General features: G+C 44.4%; 2 protein-coding genes across 3 annotated transcripts in view; both read right to left on the reverse strand.

The window, feature by feature from the left end:
* Positions 1 to 7,703: 7,703 nt before the first annotated feature.
* Positions 7,704 to 10,411, reverse strand: RFESD (Rieske Fe-S domain containing). Its single transcript, XM_030470937.1, has 4 exons — positions 10,078 to 10,411; positions 9,056 to 9,236; positions 8,931 to 8,965; positions 7,704 to 8,711 (listed from the first exon to the last, which is right to left on the reverse strand). Exons 1-4 carry the CDS (start codon positions 10,153 to 10,155, stop codon positions 8,418 to 8,420), a joined length of 588 nt encoding a protein of 195 aa, XP_030326797.1. The 5' UTR covers positions 10,156 to 10,411; the 3' UTR covers positions 7,704 to 8,417.
* Positions 7,995 to 22,709, reverse strand: part of ARSK (arylsulfatase family member K) — a 30,961-nt gene continuing 16,246 nt past the window's right edge. Inside the window, exons 9-12 of one of the 2 annotated variants that reach the window (XR_003989279.1) lie at positions 10,078 to 10,609; positions 9,056 to 9,236; positions 8,931 to 8,965; positions 7,995 to 8,711 (exon numbers count right to left, since the gene is read on the reverse strand). The gene's annotated coding sequence lies outside the window, so the exon portion shown is untranslated. Of the gene's footprint in view, positions 8,712 to 8,930; positions 8,966 to 9,055; positions 9,237 to 10,077; positions 10,610 to 20,212; positions 22,453 to 22,709 lie in introns of those variants that run through there. The other variant, XR_003989278.1, reaches the window with a different exon arrangement.

A 22,709-nucleotide genomic window follows, 5' to 3' on the forward strand; every position in this document is an offset into this window, starting at 1 on the left:
GTTATTTTCTTAATATAGAAAGGGGCATGTCTGGTTGATACGCTGGAGGGAAGGGATGCCATCCAGAGGGACCTTGACACGCTTGTGAGGTGGGCTGATGCCAACCTTATGAAGTTTAACCAAGTCAAGTGCAAAGTCCTGCACCTGGGTTGGGGCAATCCCAGGCACTGCTACAGGTTGGGCAGAGAAGAGATTCAGAGCAGCCCTGCAGAGAAGGACTTGGGGGTGTTGGTTGACGAGAAGCTTAACATGAGCTGGAAGTGTGCGCTCGCAGCCCAGAAAGCCAACCGTATCCTGGGCTGCATCAAAAGAAGCGTGACCAGCAGGTCAAAGGAGGTGATCCTGCCCCTCTACTCTGCTCTTGTGAGACCTCACTTGGAGTACTGTGTACAGTTCTGGTGTCCTCAACATAAAAAGGACATGGAGCTGCTGGAGCGAGTCCACAGGAGGGCCGCAAGGATGATCAGGTGGCTGGAGCATTTCCCGTATGAAGATAGGCTGAGAAAGTTGGGGCTGTTCAGCCTGGAGAAGAGAAGGCTGCGTGGAGACCTCATAGCAGCCTTCCAGTATCTGAAGGGGTCCTATAAGGATGCTGGGGAGGGACTCTTCCTTAGGGACTGCAGTGGTAGCACAAGGGGTAATGGCTTCAAACTTAAACAGGGGAAGTTTAGATTGGATATAAGGAGGAAGTTCTTTACAGTGAGGGTGGTGAGGCACTGGAACGGGTTGCCCAAGGAAGCTGTGAATGCTCCATCCCTGGCGGTGTTCAAGGCCAAGTTGGACAGAGCGTTGGGCGACATGGTTTGGTGCGAGGTGTCCCTGCCCATGGCAGGGGGGTTGGAACTAGATGATCTTAAGGTCCTTTCCAACCCTTACTATTCTACAATTCTATGATTCTATGATGTTTGGAAAAGGACAAGCAGGGCAAAACATTTGTGAGCAAGGTAAAGTGGAAAACAAGTTATAGAGAACAAAATCTATTGCGTTTTCTCTTTAAAAGCAATAGGGGTTTTCTATAAGGTTCTAGGTTAGTAAATTTGCAGGTAGTTTATTCAGCAACATCCCTGTAAGACAGTTTCATCCTCTTCCTTGATCTACTTTTGACAAAAATGTGTTCTGCCGGGACAAAATATTCTGATTTTATACTTAGTTTCCTCCTCTGAAAGCCAACAGTCAGTAAAGTCTGTGTGCAGTGATTTATGCAGCCTATGCTTATTAACAGAAGTCTTTTTAAGTGAATTCAAAACAAAAGAATATACAGCATCATGACTAAAAGAAAAATAACTTGTGCTTTAAGTCCAGGAGAGGAGTTAGTTAATGGCTAGATTTACCTATCCATCACATGAAAGCAGAAGAGTTTAAGAAAACCCTGAACATAAAGGGAACTTATGTGAAAAGTTCTGGTCTTTAAGAGTATTTTCCTCCCTCTATCAGTCAAAACATTTGTACTAATTTAAAATTGAGCTGCCAGCAAAGTAATGAATTAGTATATAGAAATATTTTATGTGACACATACCTACAGATTTCTAAATGGGATTAAATTAATTTGTTTTTAATCTTATTTTGGCACATCCATGCTTTAATACGTACGTCTCTGCTAGAGAACATGTTGTTTTAAAATCCAGTCCTTTTAGCTGCTTAATTCCTGACCAAAAGAAGCTTGAAACAACCAGTCAGTAAGAGCAACAATCTGATAATATCACACACAAAATTTATGTGTACAGTTTTTTTACCTTGGTTTTTTGCTTTTTTTGGGGGGGGAGTGGTGTTTGGATTTTTTTTCCTGGGTCCATGAACATTCATCTTCCACCTTCTCCTTTTCTCTGTAGCACTTTAATTCTCTCATTACACTCCAGATTAAGAGGAAATGAGGATGTAGTCTCAAATCCATTACCAAGGTCATAGCACACGGTTGGGATAGCAACTATGACCAGATAGCATTAAAAAGGTTCTTGTCTAAAACTAAGCTGTCACTTCCAGCTTGAGTGAATAAATTCACCATAGATGGGAAAAATTTGTAGCTACTCTTAAAGATTCTTTTCCTTACTAGAATTCTTAAACAAATTTCGGCAATTCACTGGAAACAAATCTTAATGGGCAATAACTAACTAACTGTACATTTCTCATTTTCTTCATACTTTATGCTATGATGCATGTAGGTATGGAGTGCTTACCTGAAACAACCACTGAAGAAAGCTGTTGTTTCACATAAAAGAGCTGTATGTTGTTACGTACGCACTAAAAAAAAAAAATCCCAGACAGGTTTTCAGTATCTCAGTTCAGAGATACAGGACTGGACCCAAAGTTAACAAGCATCATCTATGGTAATTTTTTGCCTCATTTGCTAGAAATAATTGAGATCATTATCCTTTGATCTTGCTAGAAAATTGCGGTACATTTTTCAGTGAAAACTTGGATATTGCGATGGTACAGTTTGAGACATTCACAGAGCAATTAAGACAGAATCATAGAATAAGCTAGGCTGGAAAAGACCTTTAAGATCATCAAGTCCAACCAGTACCCCAGGACTGCCAAGACCACTACTAAACCCCATCACCGAGTGCCTTGTCTACATTGTTTCTGAACACTTCCAGGGACAGTGACTCCACCACTGCCCTGGGTGGCCTGTTCCAATGCCTGATAACCCTCTCTGTGACAAAATTGTTCCTAATATCCAGTCTAAACGTTCCCTGGTACAGCTTGAGGCCATTTCCTCTTGTCCTATCACCTGTTACTTGGGAGAAGAGATCGACCCCCACCTCACTACAGCCTCCTTTCAGGTAGTTGCAGTGCGATAAGGTCTTCCCTGAGCCTTCGTTTCTCCAGACTAAACACAGCTCAACGGTCAGAGAATATTTAACACATAAGTAAAGAAGCGAGCTACTGGACATTAGGTCTTCAATCCTGCAAAGCAGCATATGTGTCTGTGTCTTTATTCACCTACTGAATTTTGCTAAACTTGCCTCTGCACCAGTGAGCACTAATCAGGGAGCAGTATGAAATTCCTCTATCTTGGTATATAGACTTTCTGTTACAGTCTCCTCACCTTTATATTGCTCCAGAAGTCTTGCCCCTAACTTCAGGGCTGCTGTGGGTTTGCATTTGAAGAGAGGTGGTGTGAGAAACGGCTCCTGTACCGCACCACACCAGGAGAGGATGAACTGGACATGTTTATCCAGTGGGATTCTAACCAGCTTAGGTTGTGCTTTACAGCCAAATGAAGGCACTATTTCAAAAAGTATCTCTAAGTCATGCCCTTATTAAAAAGCACTGATTTTCAGCTGGTAAAATACCCCTAGGAGTGAACATCTGAATGAAGAAATGATCTCTCAGCTACCTCATTTGCCATTCACATGTGCTGAAGCCTAGCTTTATGTACAGAGAAGGTTTGTATAATCTGCATCAATATACATAAGTATGTACCTTAGCTCCTCTCGATGCAAATTAAAACCTGTGATTAGGCACCATTCCCAGGGACCATGCAGCATTGTGCCAAAATCCTGTCTCAGCAGAGTAAGCCCCACCTTCAGCAGGACAGGATACAGCTACAGTCAGTTCTCAGAATGTATGCTGTCAAGTGGGTTAAAAATGATCTTGCAAAGAGTGAGGGCTGCTTGTTCTGGAAACATAGTTTGAAATAAACCACTGAGGTTTGCTGGCTGTTGGGCACTTTCCCCTCCACTGTCCATTTCCCTGGCTGCAAGGGAACTTGGAGATGGGTGATATGTGAAAGACCTTGATAGTGATTTTGTTAGAGGTATTCATTCTTTATTACTGTGTATGTCGCTCCTGAGGTACAGGGATGACATCGCAGAAGCCTGTTTTATGTTCAACACCACGAGTGTGTCAGTGGTCCCAAGGTGAAGTTGCACTTTTTATTTTACCTGGAACAACGCTGACAAAATAAACTGATATTCTCACTCTTCCCACCCACTCCCAGGTCCAACCCACCCTGGCCATGCAGCAATCAACAGTGGTTTGCAAAATACTCCTAGCAAAGTCATCTAAGGAATGGGCATAGACTATCCACGTGCACTTCTAGCTTTTGCTAGCAGCCACCTGAACCATAGCAGCTATTGCAGGAACCACGAATCTCTCATGGAGGGGAGAGTGTTTGGGCAAATGCCAAAACCATGTTTAATATTATTTTTGTTTCATTTTCAGAACTTACATTGAGGAATACTCATCTATATATACCAAAACTAGGGAACATTTCAAATGTTAATTTCTGCTTCAGTTTCACAGCTGTGAAATGACTGATAAAAGTTGAAAATGTGGCGTATATGAGGCAATGTTATTAACTTACTCTATTTTACTGCTACAAATGTTCTCAGAAAGGATTCTTCCACACTGCACAGCATGGAAAAATTGTGTTCATAGAAATGAATTATCTGTTCATACAAATGAGCAGATAATTACTACTAAAGCTTGCATTGTCCAAATTAGGAAAGCAAAGTCCATTCAGATAAGAAATCAACATAGAAGCAGCACACATTTTTAAATGCCAGAATATTTTGTCTGTATAGTTAATCAGTTGTCAGTTACTAAAAAAAGAAATGGAAAAAGTAACAAGGATGCCTCAGAAGCAGCTGGAGCAGGAAGACCCCGCCTGTTGAATCTGCTGTGGGACTGGCTCTCCCACAGCATCACCAGCAACGGGCAAGCTCCCCAACAATATCCCCTCTCCCGACCCACCACCAGAGGCTGAACTACCTCTCCAGCTATATTATTTCATTCCCTATCCCCTGCCTTCTCCAGTAGCCTTCAAAAGAGTTTCCAAGCCCAGACGGCAGAGTAATGGAATGTTTGGGAATGGGTGAGTGTCGACACTCACAAGCCCACGTACTTTTCCCAACCGTATCAGAAGGCACAGGTGCAAACTTCAGACCTGATTTCATCTCAAAGTTAAGCATGAAATTAGGAACTGTACAAAGCTATTAAAGAGGGCTTCAACAGTGAAAGGTTGGTTTTAAAGTTATTTTCCTACAGACCAGACATTGTGTGAATGTTTGCAGGTGTCCTGCAAAGACGTCTCTCACCAATGTATGGGGTATGTCCATGAACCTCTTAATCCTGACTTTACAACACTTTTTACAGTAAAGGTATCCTTTATTTCGTGTGCAGAACTAAATGAAGTCAATGGGACATTGCAGAACAAGGCACTACATGCAGAAGGAAAACATATAGCATCCAGTGATGCCGTTAAGATTGTCTAATTAAGGTTAACGGTGCAGCTACATCAGGCCAAGGCCCAAGCTGCTGTTAAAACTCCTACAGTTATAGTTCTCACCTTTCTTGAAAAGATGGCTCCATGATAAGATAAATAGAACTTGTTTACCTATTCAAGCTGCTTGTGAAAGTAGCTTGCAGAGCCTGAGTGTCTCGCAGAGCCAGCAGCATGAAAATATTCAATCCAAAGCACAAAATATTTCTCTGTTCTTTGCCTGGCTGATTAATGATGGGAAAACAGATGGTGTTTGCTCGTTTGGCAAATTAAACTAAATCCCCAAAACTATTACCAAGAAAATACTCCTGAAGGATTTGGAGGGTTGATCGTAACATTGCTCTCATTAACACGTCTCTCCAGGAAGCTCTGATTATCCAGTGGTCTCTTGCCCACTACTCATTCCTTCTGCCTCTTTATTGTCCCTTAAATGTCAGCTCAGTCTCACTGCCTTAAATCAACCACTCCTTTTCTCCCTGCTTGTCCTGCTATTAGTCTCTAATTGCAAACAGCCACATCCCAGCCTTCCTCCATCCCAGCAGCGGTTCTCTGGACTTGGAGGCGCTCAGTCCTCCACCCTGCTTCAGTCTCCTTCCTCCCAAAAGTACCTTTTGCTGCCTTTTCTGGTTTTCCCCACTGAAGTCTCCTTCCCTCACGAGTACCAACACCTCTTCTTCTCACCTGTCCTGACCCTCCTCCTTTCTCATTCATCTCCAGTGCCTGCTGTCCTTGCTCTCCCATGACAGCTGAGATCCCACCATGTTCCCCCTTTATCTCTCCCACCAACCTCCTGACTGGCTCCTTTTCAGGATAATCCCTGTATTCTTCATGTCTTCACACAATATATCAGTATAACTAGAGACCTAGAAAGGGCTGTCAGGACAAGAGGCTCAGAAATGTCCAACTCTAGGACTTTAAATGGTTACAGTATTTTCAAATTTGGGGCATATTCTGCCACTTCAAAGCTCAAACAAATGAAGCAGAATAATGCATATATTTTTTTAAGGGTAGCAACTGTAAGACTTTGTATGGTTTATTCTTTGCTGTTAAAAAAAAGAAGAAAAAAGAAAAAAGAGAACAAAGAAAAAAGAGAAAAGGAGAAAAAAGAGGGAAAAGAGAGAAAAGATAGAAAGAGTGAAAAAAGAGAAAGGAAAAAGGGAATAAAAATCTAACAGCCAGGCAACTCCTTCCTTTGTTCACAGCCACCTGAGTTAAGAATTCTCTGTTCTTCTGTGTTCATCAGCAAGAAAAAGCAAACTAACTGACAAACTTAAAATACTAATGTGATCTCCCTGAGAATAAGAGCATATTTAAAGTACAAGCAAAAACACCTTAAAAGCTTTCAGAGAGTTATTATGAGAAGTACTGAAAAAAAGGGACATAGCTGAGCTGAGACATGTAGTTCCACTGATTTCATATGATAAACAGTGAACATATGATTAAACACTTTACTGGATTTTAGCCAGAAAATTCAATTATGCAAAATGGTCACTCTTCTACAAATATGAACATGTTCATGAAACTGTCAAGTATAACTTCCTGTTACTATCATTCTACTAAATGTCAATACAGGTAATAGCAAATTACTTATAATTGGTAGTCTTTTATACTGAACTGCATTTCTAATTCAAATAGTCAATATCTATTTATGCATTATTTCCCCAGACAACAACCCAATCCAAACAATAAAAATACTATCTAAGCAATCACGAGTCAATTCAGGTACACATTACATCTGATCTCATCAGCACTGGCTGGCTGAGGGGTTCAGCAAGAGGAGGAGGAGGAGGCAGTGGCGGCAGTGAAGGAAAGCATTTCTGTGTGGTAGTTCTTGTAAAATACAAAACTAAAACAGGTCAGCTCAACAGCACTTTGAAGGTGTCACTTCTTCCTATCAACCATGAGATCAAAGTAAGGAGGCATGATCAGAGGTGGACATCTAAATTTAAATGTGGTGAAATAAACTGTGTGGTTTGCTTTTTGCATTGTGACCAATTGGGCATAGATGTTTTGCTCTGATACTTCCGTGTGCCTCACTGCTTTTAAACACATACATTTATATGAGCAATGGTGTTGACCCTGACCTACTTACCCTTTAAATACACGTTAAAAGCAAGACAGCTCACTGCATGCACAAGAGAAACTTGCAGAGGAAGGCCAGACAACTTCAAACTGAACCTGATTATGGCTGAACTTCGCAAACAGTCAACAAACCACCAAAAATACTTCCCAAGGAATTGCAGGCAGGGGAAGACACTGTGTCCCAGCGCCCAGTCTGCCCTGCATCCAGGAGGGAAACCTTCTTGGAGGGGCTTTTGGGGCCAGTCTGATATTATGCAGTGAACACACAGAGAAACCTAACTTTTGGCTCTAAACAGAAAGCACACTTTTTCAAACTGTATGTATGTACAAAAATGTATTTGCAATAGAAAAAAAAAAAAACCAACAACAACAAAACAAACAAGAGCCACTACATTACGTATCAGGTTTTTATCCCCAAGAGCTTCTTCCTTATCCAACAGAATCAGGAAAAACAAGCTACACATGACAAATGCTTGTCACATTATTTGATGAACTGCCAAAAGGAGTTCAATGAGTCAAAGGAATATAGATACTTCTACAGACTCACTGTAGTAATACAGAAAGAGGCATTAAAATGCTCACTAAAATATGCTTAAGCTTTGTACTTCTCTTTGTGGCACTTAATAAACATCCTGAAATTTCTTGTGTATCTAAAAAGTTGTAAATTTTCACATCATTTATACCAAAGGCATTAGAAGTATAAACTGTTCAGTATATAACTATAACCTTTCCACCCGACTATTTTCTTAAACTATGTAATGTGTTTTATAAACAGTATTATACTACATTCACTTCTAATAATTCAAACAATTCTAGCAAAACAGGATTTCTAAAATATCAACTATTACGAAGCACTCTACTGTCAAGAAGTCTTTTTGAAATGCAAGTGCAAAAAAAAAAAATCATTGGCACAAGATCAGTCACATTTCTGACAATGCAGAGCATCTTATCATGCTCAATTTTATGCATTTCAATGCTTTAACATAACATTAACACTAGCATTAGCACTAGAATTAATCTGGAGACAATCTTCACAGCCGCAGTACACTTTTATTTCACGACAATGGCTCTTCGTTAGAGCATTCACCAGGATTCTGCTTTCTGACCATGATTACTCTGCTGCTTGTGAGTTGCTTAGTTTTTTTATAGCTAATTCACCACCAATTTTGTACTTTTCAGCAAAATAATCGGAGTCAAAGCTTACAGAGAAATCTGGAGGACTCACAAACACGTTTCCATTGTCTATTGTGACCTTATGAATCCTTTGTTTGACTCCTTTTGATTGCCATTTTGGTGTTGGTGATGGCTCCAAAGGGTTTATTCCTTCATATAATCCTTCTCCTGTTTCCAAAGTAATTTTATACTTATGCCAAGGACAAACAATACATGCTTGACCATTGATATCCTGCAAGAACAAGAAGAAAAAATATCAAGTCACTGGCTTCCTATTCTTCTCCTGGAAGAATCTCTAGGACAAAAGATGTGTTTCCTGACTTGGCTGTTTGGCCGATTGCTTACCTATTTCTTTTTAAGATATATTCAGATAAGAGTATTAAAATACAATGCAGTAGAGTTTTTACATGACTCTATGCCACTACACATTATTTTTATTTTGCTTGCGTACCTCTATTTCTCCAAGGCATAAAGGGCCTCCTTCATCTGAAACATGGTAGAAAACATTATTAATTTATACAGCAGCTTTTATGCTTAATTGTTGCAACATTTTGATCATATGTGCAAATATCTTACGGTAGCAGCGAGAGTCCATAGCATAAAATTTCCCTTCATGGTAGAAAACAACAACTTCTCTGCCACTGACTTTGGCTGTTACTCTTTGAGACTTCTTTATGTCATCTTCTTTGCCAATTAATGTAAGACCCTCTGCCTCCAGTTCAGCTGTTTCTGTGCTTGAGCTGTGCAAGTCCACATCCTAGAAACACAAAAAATTAAAAAAGCCACTTCTAAAGCAGTTCATGTTTGGATTTCTACATGTAGAATGGATGTCTCAGTTGCAGAGAAAACCCCAAAGCCTTTAACACGCGAGATGAAAGGAGTAGATAGTCTTTTAGAAAAGACTATCAAACATGCACACGAAGCAAAGCACAGGAGTTTGGTGATAATGCTTGGCCAAAGTGTTCACTAATGGAACTGGGACTAAGAAAATCAGCTGCTGCAAACCTGATACTTGAGGCTGAGTCAAGATAAATTCTCAATCACTATTCATTTACTCTGCACTTTAATTGCCACCTCCCTTCAAAACCTACATGCAAGCAAATATAAGGACAGCAAATGTAATATACTGTATAGGTTGGCTATGCAATGGGTAGCATTTACATGTAGATCCAATACTCTTTAAATAATACTATGGCTACTAGATATGCTACTAGAAGTACAAAACTGATGCAAGTTGATAAAATATTCCATCTGCAAAAGCGAAAAAAATTGTTTATTTAGAAGTTCTATTCAACCTGGCCTCTTTACCAAATGTCTCTTCCTTTCCCTTGCTCATCTTACATATTTTGAATGTCTAATAGCCTCTCTAATAGCAGAGGACATAAGCAGTTTTGTCACAAAACCTGCCTTCCTATTAAATTTGCTTACAATACCTACCGTGTTCTACTTCCCTCTGAATTCCCAGTACAGCCATACTACCCTCACTTCCTCAGAAAATCAGGTTAAAAAAAGTCTTTGTATATAGACACTGAAGGGAAACCACGCGTGTGGGGATCCCGCTGCAGAGGAGTGCAGAGCCACAAAAAGCCGCACCATACCTTAGGTCCACACCAGATGGCAATGGAGATGAGAAAGCAGATCAAGAAATGAAGGCTCAGAATAATGAGGTCCAGCATTGCCTCTCTTCACATGCAACAGCATGCGTTGCAGCCCTTCTTTATGCGTGAACAGAAGGCAGCAGGGTTGGCCCCTATAGCACCAGAGGAGTGATGTATGGAGGCTCATCGCGGCAGGGCCCAGCTCTGCCTGAGCTGATAAGCAGCAGGGACATGCTGGGGCTGGCCTGATAACAGAAGAAAACTCCAGGTCCTTCTTGCTACCGTTCTTGCTGTCAGCCCGCACCAGCACCACCTCCTCCAAGAGGGACGTGCCAAACCAAAATCCTGCTCACAGCCACGCAATACATTACATGCTTATTCAGGGTCAGCAGCTGCGTATTTCCTAATCAACCGTTACACTGGAAAGACAGATATGAGTGTGACGTTTTCAAGGCCAGTTGTTATCTGATTTGCGCATAATTAGGACCGACCCTTTGCTTTCCAGCTTACAGGAACTTCCACCCAGTCTTACCTAGAAAGCAAAGCATCACTGTCAGACTCATGGGACAATCCAGTAAGGCATTCATGCTTATTTTCTTAAAAAAGAAAGAAAGAAAGAAAGAAAGTCTTCGAGGCAATGTACACATTAATGTGCTGCTGAGTTTGTTAAAACGCATGGTGGCAAAAGACTTTCTTCCTTTAGAAAAGGAGCACAGTTAAGGACGACTCATCATGAAAGACCTGTAACTACACCTTGTTACTGCAAGCCTACTGTTGTTCGCTTTCTCAGCCAAAAAGTGGACATGTACCTGCAAAGTATGAACAGCATGCAAGAGATTTCAACACAGAGCAACCCAGGAGGCACTGAAAGCCCCAACAGAGGCAGAAGTCTCTTGCCTGGAGAGTCCTCTGAGTCTGGGACAGGATCTAGGGAAGGGCAGCAGACCTCCAAGATGGTTTTCACCCATCACTATCTCTTCTTCACCTCAGTCCCTGGCTTGGTGCCATCACTGCCTCCACAGCTGGAACCCGATGAGCAAAGTTCTGCTTTCTCCTTCCTTTCTTTAAACAGCACAGCCACAGGTGTTAAGAGTGCATCAGGAGATAGCTGAGCTTGTGACCATTCCTATCAAAAGCATTTTAAAATGGCAATCAGTCCGCCCACCCTCTCACAGTCCCTTGGAAAGCGCATTCTCCATCAGCCTCTGATGTGAAATAATGCTGGATCCTCTTTCTTCCAGGTCGATGACGGTGTTAAAACTGTTCATTCAAACAAGACATGGTACCCACATAACCGCCTATGTCCCATGCCAGAATCCCAAGCTACCAAGCAGCTATCAGAATGGCACCTTGTTGCTGCTGCTGCTGTTTAAATCCACTATATGCCATTCCATTTCAGGCAGGCTGGTGTAATTCTTGCATTAATTAACTAATTAGCTGTGCAGAGCTGGGGGCTGTAACTGGCATGCTGGATTGGATGTGCAGGTATGAAACACCCCTGCTTGTGGCAAAAGTAATCTAATCTAAAACATTGTATTTGTTCATGCCAAGCATGTTTTAAGGAGAGCAGTAACACCGTTCTGAGGCCATATCCTCATTTAACTACAGTTTTCTTCATAAGATTTCCATTACACCTACTTCACCAGCTGAATATTTTTTGTCATGTTGACACTACAAATTAAGCCAAACCTGTATTTTTCTGCAATAGGAGAGCTCTACTGGGAGCTCTAGGACTGGGCATGAATAGTGTAGTGTTTACAGCTGGCAGCATATGCATGTCATGCCCTCAGGATAGTGATGGTAGTTCACATGTATGAAAATGACTGACAAACCAGAGCAGGTAACAGTGAGAACTCTGTGCCTGCAGATTGGAACTCCGTTAAATGCCATAATTGGACCTAGGAGGTACCTTACCAATACCAGATGGAATGGTATTTCCCCTGCAAAACTGCAGCCTAGACAGTTTGTTGTTCACCATTCTAATATTTTTCCCTTTCCCTTCTATTTTGGCCTTTAACTAATCCATGATGAATTGTACCGGATTGATTTCAGATAATTTTTCCAGCTAATCAAGACTACTTGGAATTTTAGTCTGTCCTTAGAAGTGCTGCTAGCTCTCGAAGGGTGTATTTTCTTGTGTTTATTAGGAGTATCTACTCCTAAATTCAAATTGCTTTCTAAAAAGTACCAAACAGCACAGACCTTATTTGGTCAGCCCTCCCCCTTTCTAACTTTTGGTACCTACTACTGAATTGGATTTTAGCCAGTTGTGAACCTAACTTGCAGTAATTTTACCTAGACCCTCTTTCCATAGCTTGCTTAAAGTAAGATCAGATAAGTCACTGCCCAGGTGCATTCAAAATCTGGATTTCCCTGCTGATTTTTTTTTCTTACTGACTAGGTGTGCTGGGTTCAGCTATAGCAGTCATTTTTCTCCTTCTTAGTAGCTGGTGCAGTGCAGTGTTTTTTAACTTTCAGCCTGGGAACAATGCTGATAACACCGATGTTTTCAGTTGTTGCTAAGCAATGTTTACTCCGACCAAGGACTTTCTCAGTCTCATGCTTTGCCAGGGAGGAGGGGAAGCCGGGAGGAAGCAGAGACAGGACACCTGACCCAAACTAGCCAAAGGAGTATTCCATATCATGGCACGTCATGCCCAGTATATAAACTGGGGAGAGTTACCCGGAAGGCCCAGATCACTGCTCGGGTCAGGCTGGGTATCGGTCAGCGGGAGTGGGGGGAGGAAGAAGTGGGGGGAGTGAGCAAGCGGCTGCATGGTTCCGAGTTACTGGCTGGGCTCAAACCATGAAGTTCTTTGTGACGCCCAACGTGGGGCACAAAGGGTTGAGATAACAACAGATCTGACTAGAGTGTGTCTAACCATATTTGTGATGAGCATTCATTGTTACTACTCGTCACAATGTTGATTCATTGGTTCTCAGAGTTGTTGCGCTTGATCTCAGAGTTTCAGCATGTTGTACCTTACTTACAGCCAGTATTTGCTGTTTTAGTGTTTATCGGCTGGGGGTCCTGGGCTAAGGTTCTTGTTTCACTGTACTTCATGGTAGTGACTTGTAATACAATAGACTCATTGATCACGAAACTGGTCTGGTTTGCGCTTCCGGTGTGGCATCACCTCTATACTTTGGGAGGTATATAATGAAATTTTTTATCAATTGCATATCTTTTTTTTTTCTCCTCAGGGGGTCAATCTACGAAGGAGGCATTCCCTTACACCCCTCGTTCCCCCACCAGCCTATTTGCAACAGCATTTGAGAGTTCTGAAGGTTTTGGATGGCCTTTGAATACCCTTGCGACCTGCCTGCTGATTGTGCTGGGGATCAGCATGTTGGCACACATACGGAGCGTGTTTTACCGACGGCCATCCTGCCCTGGGAACACCCTATTTCGTCTGATCTCGAAAGTTAAGCAGTATCGGGTTCAAATCTGGCCTAGGGTTAGACGACGATATAGGAGGACCACCAAGAGATTTTCCCTGAGGCTGGACAGTCATGAGTGGCAGGGTGTGTCGGGTAGTATGGGCAAGTATCTAGGCCAGTGGGCCCCTCCAGTGCTTTGGAACTTCACCACTGAACAAGTGCAACACCTGGAAAAACTAGTAAAACACTTACACGAGGTGTGCTGTCGTCCTGGTTATACCAGAGAGGGACATATCATGGCAACGTGCTGGGGTTTGGCCTACGCCTACAGAGCCCTGCTCAACGCTAACCTTCAAAGGGAAAAAAAAGTCTCTGGATCTGATGGCAAAGCAACAGATAACGCAGCGACGCCAACTACAAGCACAGCAGCTACTCAAACCCTGACCACAACAGACAACGCAGCTACTCCAAGTACAGCAGCTACATCAACCCCAGTGACAAGCACAACAGCTACTCAAACCCTGACCACAACAGACAACGCAACTACTCCAACTTCAAATACAGCAGTTACACCAACCCCAGTGACAAGCACAACAGCTACTCAAACCCCGGCAACAGACACTGCAGCCACTCCAACCCTAGTGGCAGACGCTGCAACCACTCCAATCCTAGTGGCAGATGCTGCAGCCACTCCAACCACAGTGACAAACATTGCAGCTAAACCAAATGGCCAATTTGTGACAATATCTGTTGGCCCTGTAAGCAAAAGCAAACGAGAGGCACAAAGAGCAACCCCTGCAGTGCAGGAAGATGAAGACCCAATGCAATTACTACACAGAAAAGGATGTGACCAAGAGTTACTACTACGTAGATCAGAGGAAGCGGAAGAAGAAGAGGTGACTTCTCGACCCTGGACCTCAATTGAGCTGCGGAATATGCGAAAAGATTTCACCTGTCTTCCAGGGGAGCACATTGTCACCTGGTTGCTCCGATGCTGGGACAATGGGGCCAACGGTCACAAACTAGAAGGTAGGGAAGCCAAGCAGCTGGGATCACTTGCTAGGGAAGGAGGAATTGACAAAGTGATTGCAAGAGAGAAGTAAGCCCTCCGCCTTTGGAGGCGGCTCCTGGCAGCTGTGAAGGAAAGGTTTCCCTATAAAGACGATATTACGAGTCGCTCAGCCAACTGGACCACGATAGAGAAAGGCATCCAGTCCCTGAGGGAATCAGCCATTCTAGAGATGATCTATCGTAGGCCGGATGCCAGGAACACATCCGTAGATCCAGACGAAGTCGAATGTACATGACCCATGTGGCGAAAACTTACACGGAGTGCACCATCATCATAGGCCCACACATTGGCATCAATGACCTGGAATGACGGAGTATCACCAACAGTGGATTACCTGATTCGTCAACTCCGAGAGTTCGGAGACAATCTCACCCCTTCCATCATTTCAGCTGTGGAAAAACTGTCCCAGGAGTTCAAGCAACTGAGAGACGATTTATCCGATCTATCCAGCTCCCCACGCGTACCAACCCATGTCTCACCTATTAACAGAAGGTGCCCTACTGCTTGAGAAAGAAAATATAGGAGGTACATGCCACGGGCCACCCTATGATTTTACCTGCGGGATCATGGAGAAGACATGAGAAAGTGGGATGGAAAACCTACTTCAGCTCTGGAGCAACGGGTGCGTGAACTGAAGAGGAGAACAATGGTCAAGGATGATCCTCCCAGGAAAGCTGCTGCTCCAGTCTCTGGTAAGCAGTTTCCCAGATGGAGTGGAAGAGCTGATTTTACTCCAGCTCCTGTGATAAGGAATACTAATCCCTTTCTACAAGACAGAAGTGGAGAATTTTATGATCACTATTAGAGGGGCCCTGCCTCCAGCCAGATGGAGGAGAGGGATAATTGGGTTTACTGGACTGTGTGGATCAGATGGCCTGGCACATCAGTCCCACAGAAGTATAAGGCTCTAGATACCGGTCCACAGTGTACCCAGATGCCATCAAGGTATCAAGGGGTGGAACCCATTTATATTTCTGGAGTGACAGGAGGATCCCAAGAGTTAACTGTACTGGAAGCTGAAATCAGCCTGACTGGGAGGAAGTGTCAAAAGCACCGCATTGTGACTGGTCCAGGGGCTCCATGCATCCTTGGCATAGACTATCTCAGGAGAGGGTACTTTAAAGACCCAAAAGGGTATAGATGGGCTTTTGGTATCACTGCCTTGGAAACAGAGGAAATGAAGCAGCTGTCCACCTTGCCTGGTCTCTCAGAGGATCCTTCTGTTGTGGGGTTGCTGAAGGTCGAAGAACAACAAGTGCCAATTGCGACCACAACAGTGCACCGGCGGCAATATCGCACCAACCGAGACTCCTTTATTCCAACCCATAAGCTGATCCGTAGACTGGAGAGCCAAGGAGTGATCAGCAGGACCCGCTCACCCTTTAATAGCCCCATATGGCCAGTGCAAAAGTCTAATGGAGAGTGGAAACTAACAGTAGACTATCGTGGCCTGAACGAAGTCACACCACCATTGAGTGCTGCCGTACCGGACATGTTTGAACTTCAATATGAACTGGAGTCAAAGGCAGCCAAGTGGTATGCCACAATTGATATCTCCAATGCATTTTTCTCAATCCCTTTGGCAGCAGAATGCAGGCCACAGTTTGCTTTCACTTGGAGAGGCGTCCAGTACACTTGGAACTGACTGCCCCAGGGGTGGAAACACAGCCCTACCATCTGCCATGTATTGATCCAGACTGCAATGGAACAGGGGCAAGCTCCAGAACACCTGCAATACATTGATGACATCATCGTGTGGGGTGATACAGCGGAAGAAGTTTTTGAGAAAGGGAGGAAGATAATCCAAATCCTGCTGAAGACCGGTTTTGCCATAAAATGGAGTAAGGTCAAGGGACCTGCACAGGAGATTCAATTCTTGGGAATAAAATGGCAAGATGGACGTCGCCAGATCCCCACAGACGTGATCAACAAGATAACAGCAATGTCTCCACCAACTAACAAGAAAGAAACACAAGCTTTCTTAGGTGTTGTGGGGTTCTGGAGAATGCACATCCCAAATTACAGTCTGATTGTAAGCCCTCTCTATCACGTGACGTGGAAGAAGAATGATTTCAAATGGGGCCCTGAGTAACAACAAGCCTTTGAACAAATTAGACGAGAAATAGTTCATGCACTAGCCCTTGGACCAGTCCGGGCCGGGCCAGATGTGAAAAATGTGCTCTATACTGCAGCCGGGGAGAATGGTCCTACCTGGAGCCTCTGGCAGAAAGCTCCAGGGGAGACTCGAGGTCGACCCCTTGGCTTTTGGAGTCGGGGATATAAGGGATCCGAGGCCAGCTATACTCCCACTGAAAAAGAGATACTGGCAGCCTATGAAGGGGTTTGAGCTGCCTCAGAAGTGATTGGAACTGAAGCACAGCTTCTCCTGGCATCCCGGTTGCCTGTGCTGGGCTGGATGTTCAAAGGCAGGGTTTCCTCTACACATCATGCAACCGATGCTACATGGAATAAGTGGGCCGCACTAATTACTCAATGAGCTCGAATAGGAAATCCCAGTCGTCCAGGAATTCTAGAAGTCATGGAGTGGCCAGAGGGCAAAGATTTTGGGATGTCACTGGAAGAGGAGGTGATGCGTGCTGAAGAGGTCCCACCATATAATGAACTGTCAGAGAGCGAAAAGCAATATGCCTTATTTACTGATGGGTCCAGCCGTATTGTGGGAAAGCATCGGCGATGGAAGGCAGCTGTGTGGAGTCCCCTGAGACAAGTTGCAGAAACTGCTGAAGGAGAGGATGAATCCAGTCAGTTTGCAGAGGTGAAAGCCATCCAGCTGGCCTTGGACATTGCTGAACGAGAAAAATGGCCAGTACTTTATACTGACTCATGGATGGTGGCAAATGCCCTATGGGGGTGGTTGCAGCAATGGAAGCAGAGCAACTGGCAACGCAGAAGTAAACCCATCTGGGCTGCTGCATTGTGGCAAGATATTGCTGCTCGGGTGCAGAACCTGGTGGTGAAGGTATGCCACGTAGATGCTCATGTACCCAAGAGTCGGGCCATTGAGGAACACCAGAACAACCAGCAAGTGGATAAAGCTGCTAAGATTGAAATGGCTCAGATGGACTTAGATTGGCAACAAAAGGGTGAATTATTTTTAGCCCAGTGGGCCCATGACACCTCAGGCCATCAAGGCAGAGATGCAACATATAGATGGGCTCGTGATCGAGGGGTGGACTTAACAATGGACACTATTGCCCAGGTTATTCACGAATGTGAAACATGTGCTGCAATTAAGCAAGCCAAGCGGTTAAAGCCTCTCTGGTATGGAGGACGATGGCTGAAGCACAAGTATGGGGAGGCCTTGCAGATTGACTATACCACACTCCCACCGACCCGCCAGGGCAAGCGCTATGTGCTTACCATGGTGGAAGCAACCACCGCATGGCTGGAAACATACGCTGTGCCCCATGCCACACCCAGAACGCTATCCTGGGCCTTGAGAAACAAGTTTTGTGGCGACACGGCACCCCGGAGACAGCGGAGTCAGACAATGGGACTCATTTTGGAACAACCTTATAGGCACTTGGGCCAAAGAGCATGGCATTGAGTGGGTATATCACATCTCCTACCATGCACCAGCCTCTGGGAAAATCGAACGGTACAATGGGCTGTTAAAAACTACACTGAGAGCAATGGGTGGTGGGACTTTCAAACACTGGGATACACATTTACCAAAAGCCACCTGGTTGGTCAACACGAGGGGATCTGCCAACAGGGCTGGCCCAGCCCAATCAGAACTTTTACATACTGTAGAGGGGGATAAAGTTCCTGTGGTGCACATAAAGAATTTGTTGGCGAAGACAGTCTGGGTTATTCCTGCTTCAGGTAAAGGCAAACCCACTCGTGGGGTTGCTTTTGCTCAGGGACCCGGATATACTTGGTGGGTAATGCGGGAAGATGGGGAAGTCCGATGTGCACCTCAAGGGGATTTAATTTTGGGGGAAAACAGCCAATGAACTCAATTGTGTGCTGTTGCCTGCTCTATAACACTTTTACAGCCCACCAGCTAGATATCTTCAGGTCGCCAGCAACTGACCCTGACTTCCCTCCGATCATCACCTCAACAAAGAATGAATTTTGAGGAAACTATAGACGAGCTCAGCAATGACCAGACGAGTTTGGCGGTGTCATCAGCAGGCAAAAACCCAACACTACACACCGTCCGTCCTGCCCTGAAAGACTATTACAAGAGATGGAGCCTGACATCATGGACTGGATGAATTCAGCAATTTTAAAGGGATTGATCCATGGGCTAGGGAATGATATCTTTCTCTTTGTGTGTGGGTGTGGGTGTACATGTGTGTATATATGGGACAGGGATGATGGTGTGTTGAGAGATGTGGGATTTGAGCATGACATGAATGGTATGGAATCAGGGGTGGATACTGTCCTGGGTTCAGCTATAGCAGTCATTTTTCTCCTTCTTAGTAGCTGGTGCAGTGCTGTGTTTTTTAACTTTCAGCCTGGGAACAACGCTGATAACACTGATGTTTTTAGTTTTTGCTAAGTAATGTTTACTCCGACCAAGGACTTTCTCAGTCTCATGCTCTGCCAGGGAGGAGGGGAAGCCGGGAGGAAGCAGAGACGGACACCTGACCCAAACTAGCCAAAGGGGTATTCCATACCATGGCATGTCATGCCCAGTATATAAACTGAGGGGAGTTACCCGGAAGGCCCAGATCACTGCTCGGGTCGGGCTGGGTATCGGTCGGCGGGTGGTGAGCAATTGTATCCTCTCCCCTTTTTATTTCCCTTATCATTATTGTTACTGGTGGTAGCAGTACTGGTTTTGTATTATACCTTAGTTACTGGACTGTTCTTACCTCAACCCGTGGGAGTTACATTCTTCCGATTCTCCTCCCCCTCCCTCCAGGAGCGGGGGGAGGAAGAAGGGGGGGAGTGAGCAAGCAGCTGCATGGGTCCGAATTACCAGCTAGGCTCAAACCACGACACTAGGCTACCTGTCCTGACAAAAGCAGCACATGATTATTTTCATGTGATTTGTTGGCAAATTCACAGTGGTAGTCTCTTACCTCTCCAGTGATCATTTGGACCCTGTATTTACAAAAATAATCCCATTTTTTTCAGCAGGACAGTGCTACCTCTCCTGTCTTTGTAAGCACCTGAAACAGAGCTGCAAAGGCTGATCAGGCCAATGCCCTTGGCGGTCTCAGGCAAATCCCAAGAGGCTGTGTTGACTTGGCTACATCTCCTAAATACCTGGTTTGAACCTGCTGGCAACTCAGCCTGCCCCCTTCTTCCTTTCGCTCAGAGTGACTCTTCAATGTTAATACTATGTAATTCCTTTAGTGTGTTTGAAAACAAGTTTCTTCCTGTTAGCTAGCCAACCCTGCATGCTGCAAGCCTCAACTGATTTCTGTTACAATAATGCAGATGCATTCACATAACTAAATCAGAGTAACTGATTATGACCGCATTGTTAAATGTCTCTATTTTAGTATTTAAATTAGCTCAGTTGTATTCCAACACGAGTGTTTATTGCAAACACAGGCAGGAAGGCATTAGGGGGCTTTTGCCTTCTCTCTAGCTTTTCAGAATAAAGGCTTACACACAAATAATAAGTAACTTGCTGTCGTTGTTTAAGCCCAGCTGGTAACTCAGAACCATGCAGCTGCTCGCTCACTCCCTGCCTTCTTCCTCCCTGTGCTTCCAGAGGGATTGTGGCGCACAAAAGGCACAGACTTGAAGCATCTTCATGAAGCGAATCACTTTATTGCCTATTGCTCTAGCTTTTATACCATTCTAGCAAAAGCTATCTTTAGCCTATTGCTCCAACTCCCATACAAAGCCGTTTTTATCACATCATGTTTAGTTCCTGGTTTACGGTTTTGTTTCCTCAACATTCCTCATGGTTTCACAAACAGTCCCAAAATAACCAGTTCCTTATCTTTTTGTTCTCCTGCTTCTGTCCACCTGGGTTGCTCTGCTTAATTACACAGTGTACTTTGCTGCTTCTTTAACTCTTTCTTCTCCAGCCAAGCAGCTACCTCTCTTTGGCAATAATCAAATAGTTTCCATCTTCTCCTACATCTCCCCCTTCTTTGTTTATCTCCGAAAGGGCAAGGTTCGCATATAACTGTGTGACCATAACCTGATTCATACTTCATTCGATTGATCATTGAACACAAGAAAAAAGACAAGGAAGATGTAAGGCAATCATTAATACAGCAATTAGAGCCATTAAAATAAACCCTGCGATATTTTTGACCCACGGTCCAAAATTCCCGAGCCATGAAGACAGACCAAAAGCGCCCCACCCCTGATTTAGCTGCAAGGGATACTCTTATGAATTGATTCTGAGTGGTCGCTTGGATTCATGCAACACACCCCATCAAAATCCTCGCACCCATGTTTAAATAACACAGACAAAACCACGCTCTTGCTCAGACTCCTCCATGTGCGTGTATCTGCTCATTAGTTTTATCACATGTGCAAGGACCCCCAACTGCTCTACTGACTGAGCTAGCCATTACAATTTAAAAAGTTCAAGACGAATGTGGCTTTCCATTGTCTATCTTGTGGGGAGTCATGATCCCGGTTCCCCCCCCTTTTTTTTTCTTTTCTAGTTCACATTTCTTTTCTAGTTTTTGAGGGAGCCTGGTGTGGCCGATAGACAACTGGGCACGGCACCGCTACCCCAATGTCTCCTCGGTTAAGAGTATACCCCCTCCCACGAGTCCTCCAGACCCCAGCCCTCCTTCCCTGTAAAGGTCTGCAACTCAGCAGGAGGAGAAAACAAGTCCGGCTCCTCTGGACCTACAAAACCAGGATCAAAGGGGTCTGTAGGGTCGTTAAGATCATCAAGGTTATCAGGGTCATCACCCGACTCAGCTGCTTCCGATAGAGGCGCTTGCGCTGCGAGGATCGTCGTGGTCAGCGGTGAGGACTGTGACGACAAAGGAGGCGCAGACAGGGAGACAGAAGGGGGGGTTGGGGGGGGCAGCTGTTGATGAGGCTTCAGGAGATTTTACCCCCTCACGAGCATCGGTAGCTTCCTTAGACGTGACGGCATCAGCAGCAACACTGGTCTGTACCTGGCAAAGAGTGGCCAGGATCTGCCACCAGGTTGTCAAATGCTTCCCTGCTGTGGGGTCCCTGTTTGAAGCAGCATCATGCAGCCATTTACCAACAATTTGCCAAGCGGGGATTTGGAAAGTGCCACCAGCTGGAAAATCAGGCACTTTAACACGGATCCATTCTAACAAAGTCACAAGTTGCAGACCCGATATGGGCCGATGCCGAGTTTCAAGCAGACGGCGCATTACTTCCAGACTGTGCTGCTGATCTCGGGATAACTGTGATGGTGTTCTCCATCGCATTCTCAGCTGTTTACCTTCTGTCCTGCAGAATGGTAATTATGGTGCACCTCGAGCTTCCTTCCAGCTCCGTCTCTCGAGCTTCCTTCCAGCTCCGTCTCTTGAACTTCCTTTCCGCTCCGTCATTCAAGCTTCCTTCCAGCTCCATCATTCGGCTCAGCTACGCCACTGGTACCATCGTTGCTGTCTCTTTAAGGCCTGTGTCGGGCGCCATTTGTGGCGTATGAAAGGCATGGACTCAAAGCATCTTCATGCAGCAGATCATTTTATTGCCTATTGCTCTAGCTTTTATACCATTCTAGCAAAAGCTATCTTTAGCCTATGGCTCCAACTCCCATACAAAGCCATTTTTATCACATCGTGTTTAGCTCCTGGTTTACAGTTTTGTTTCCTCAACATTGCTCATTGTTTCACAAACAGTCCCAAAATAACCAGTTCCTTATCTTTCTGTTCTGCTTCTGTCCACCTGGGGTGCTCTGCTTGATCACACAGTGTACTTTGCTGCTTCTTTTTCTTCTCCAGCCAAGCAGTTCTCTTTGGCAATAATCAAATAGTTTCCATCCTCTCCCACAAGCGACGGGGAAGAGAATAGAAAGAATGTAAACCCCATGGTTTGAGATAAGAACAGTCCAGTAACTAAAGTATCATACAAAACTACTACTGCTACCACCAATAACAATAATGATAAGGGAAATAACAAGGGGAGAGGATACAGTTGCTCACCACCCACTGACCGATACCCAGCCCGACCCGAGCAGTCATCTGGGCCTTCCGGGTAACTACCCCCAGTTTATATACTGGGCATGATGTGCTGTGGTATG

This window comes from Strigops habroptila, chromosome Z (genome assembly GCF_004027225.2).
Source record: "Strigops habroptila isolate Jane chromosome Z, bStrHab1.2.pri, whole genome shotgun sequence".
In the NCBI taxonomy this organism is placed as follows: domain Eukaryota; kingdom Metazoa; phylum Chordata; class Aves; order Psittaciformes; family Psittacidae; genus Strigops; species Strigops habroptila.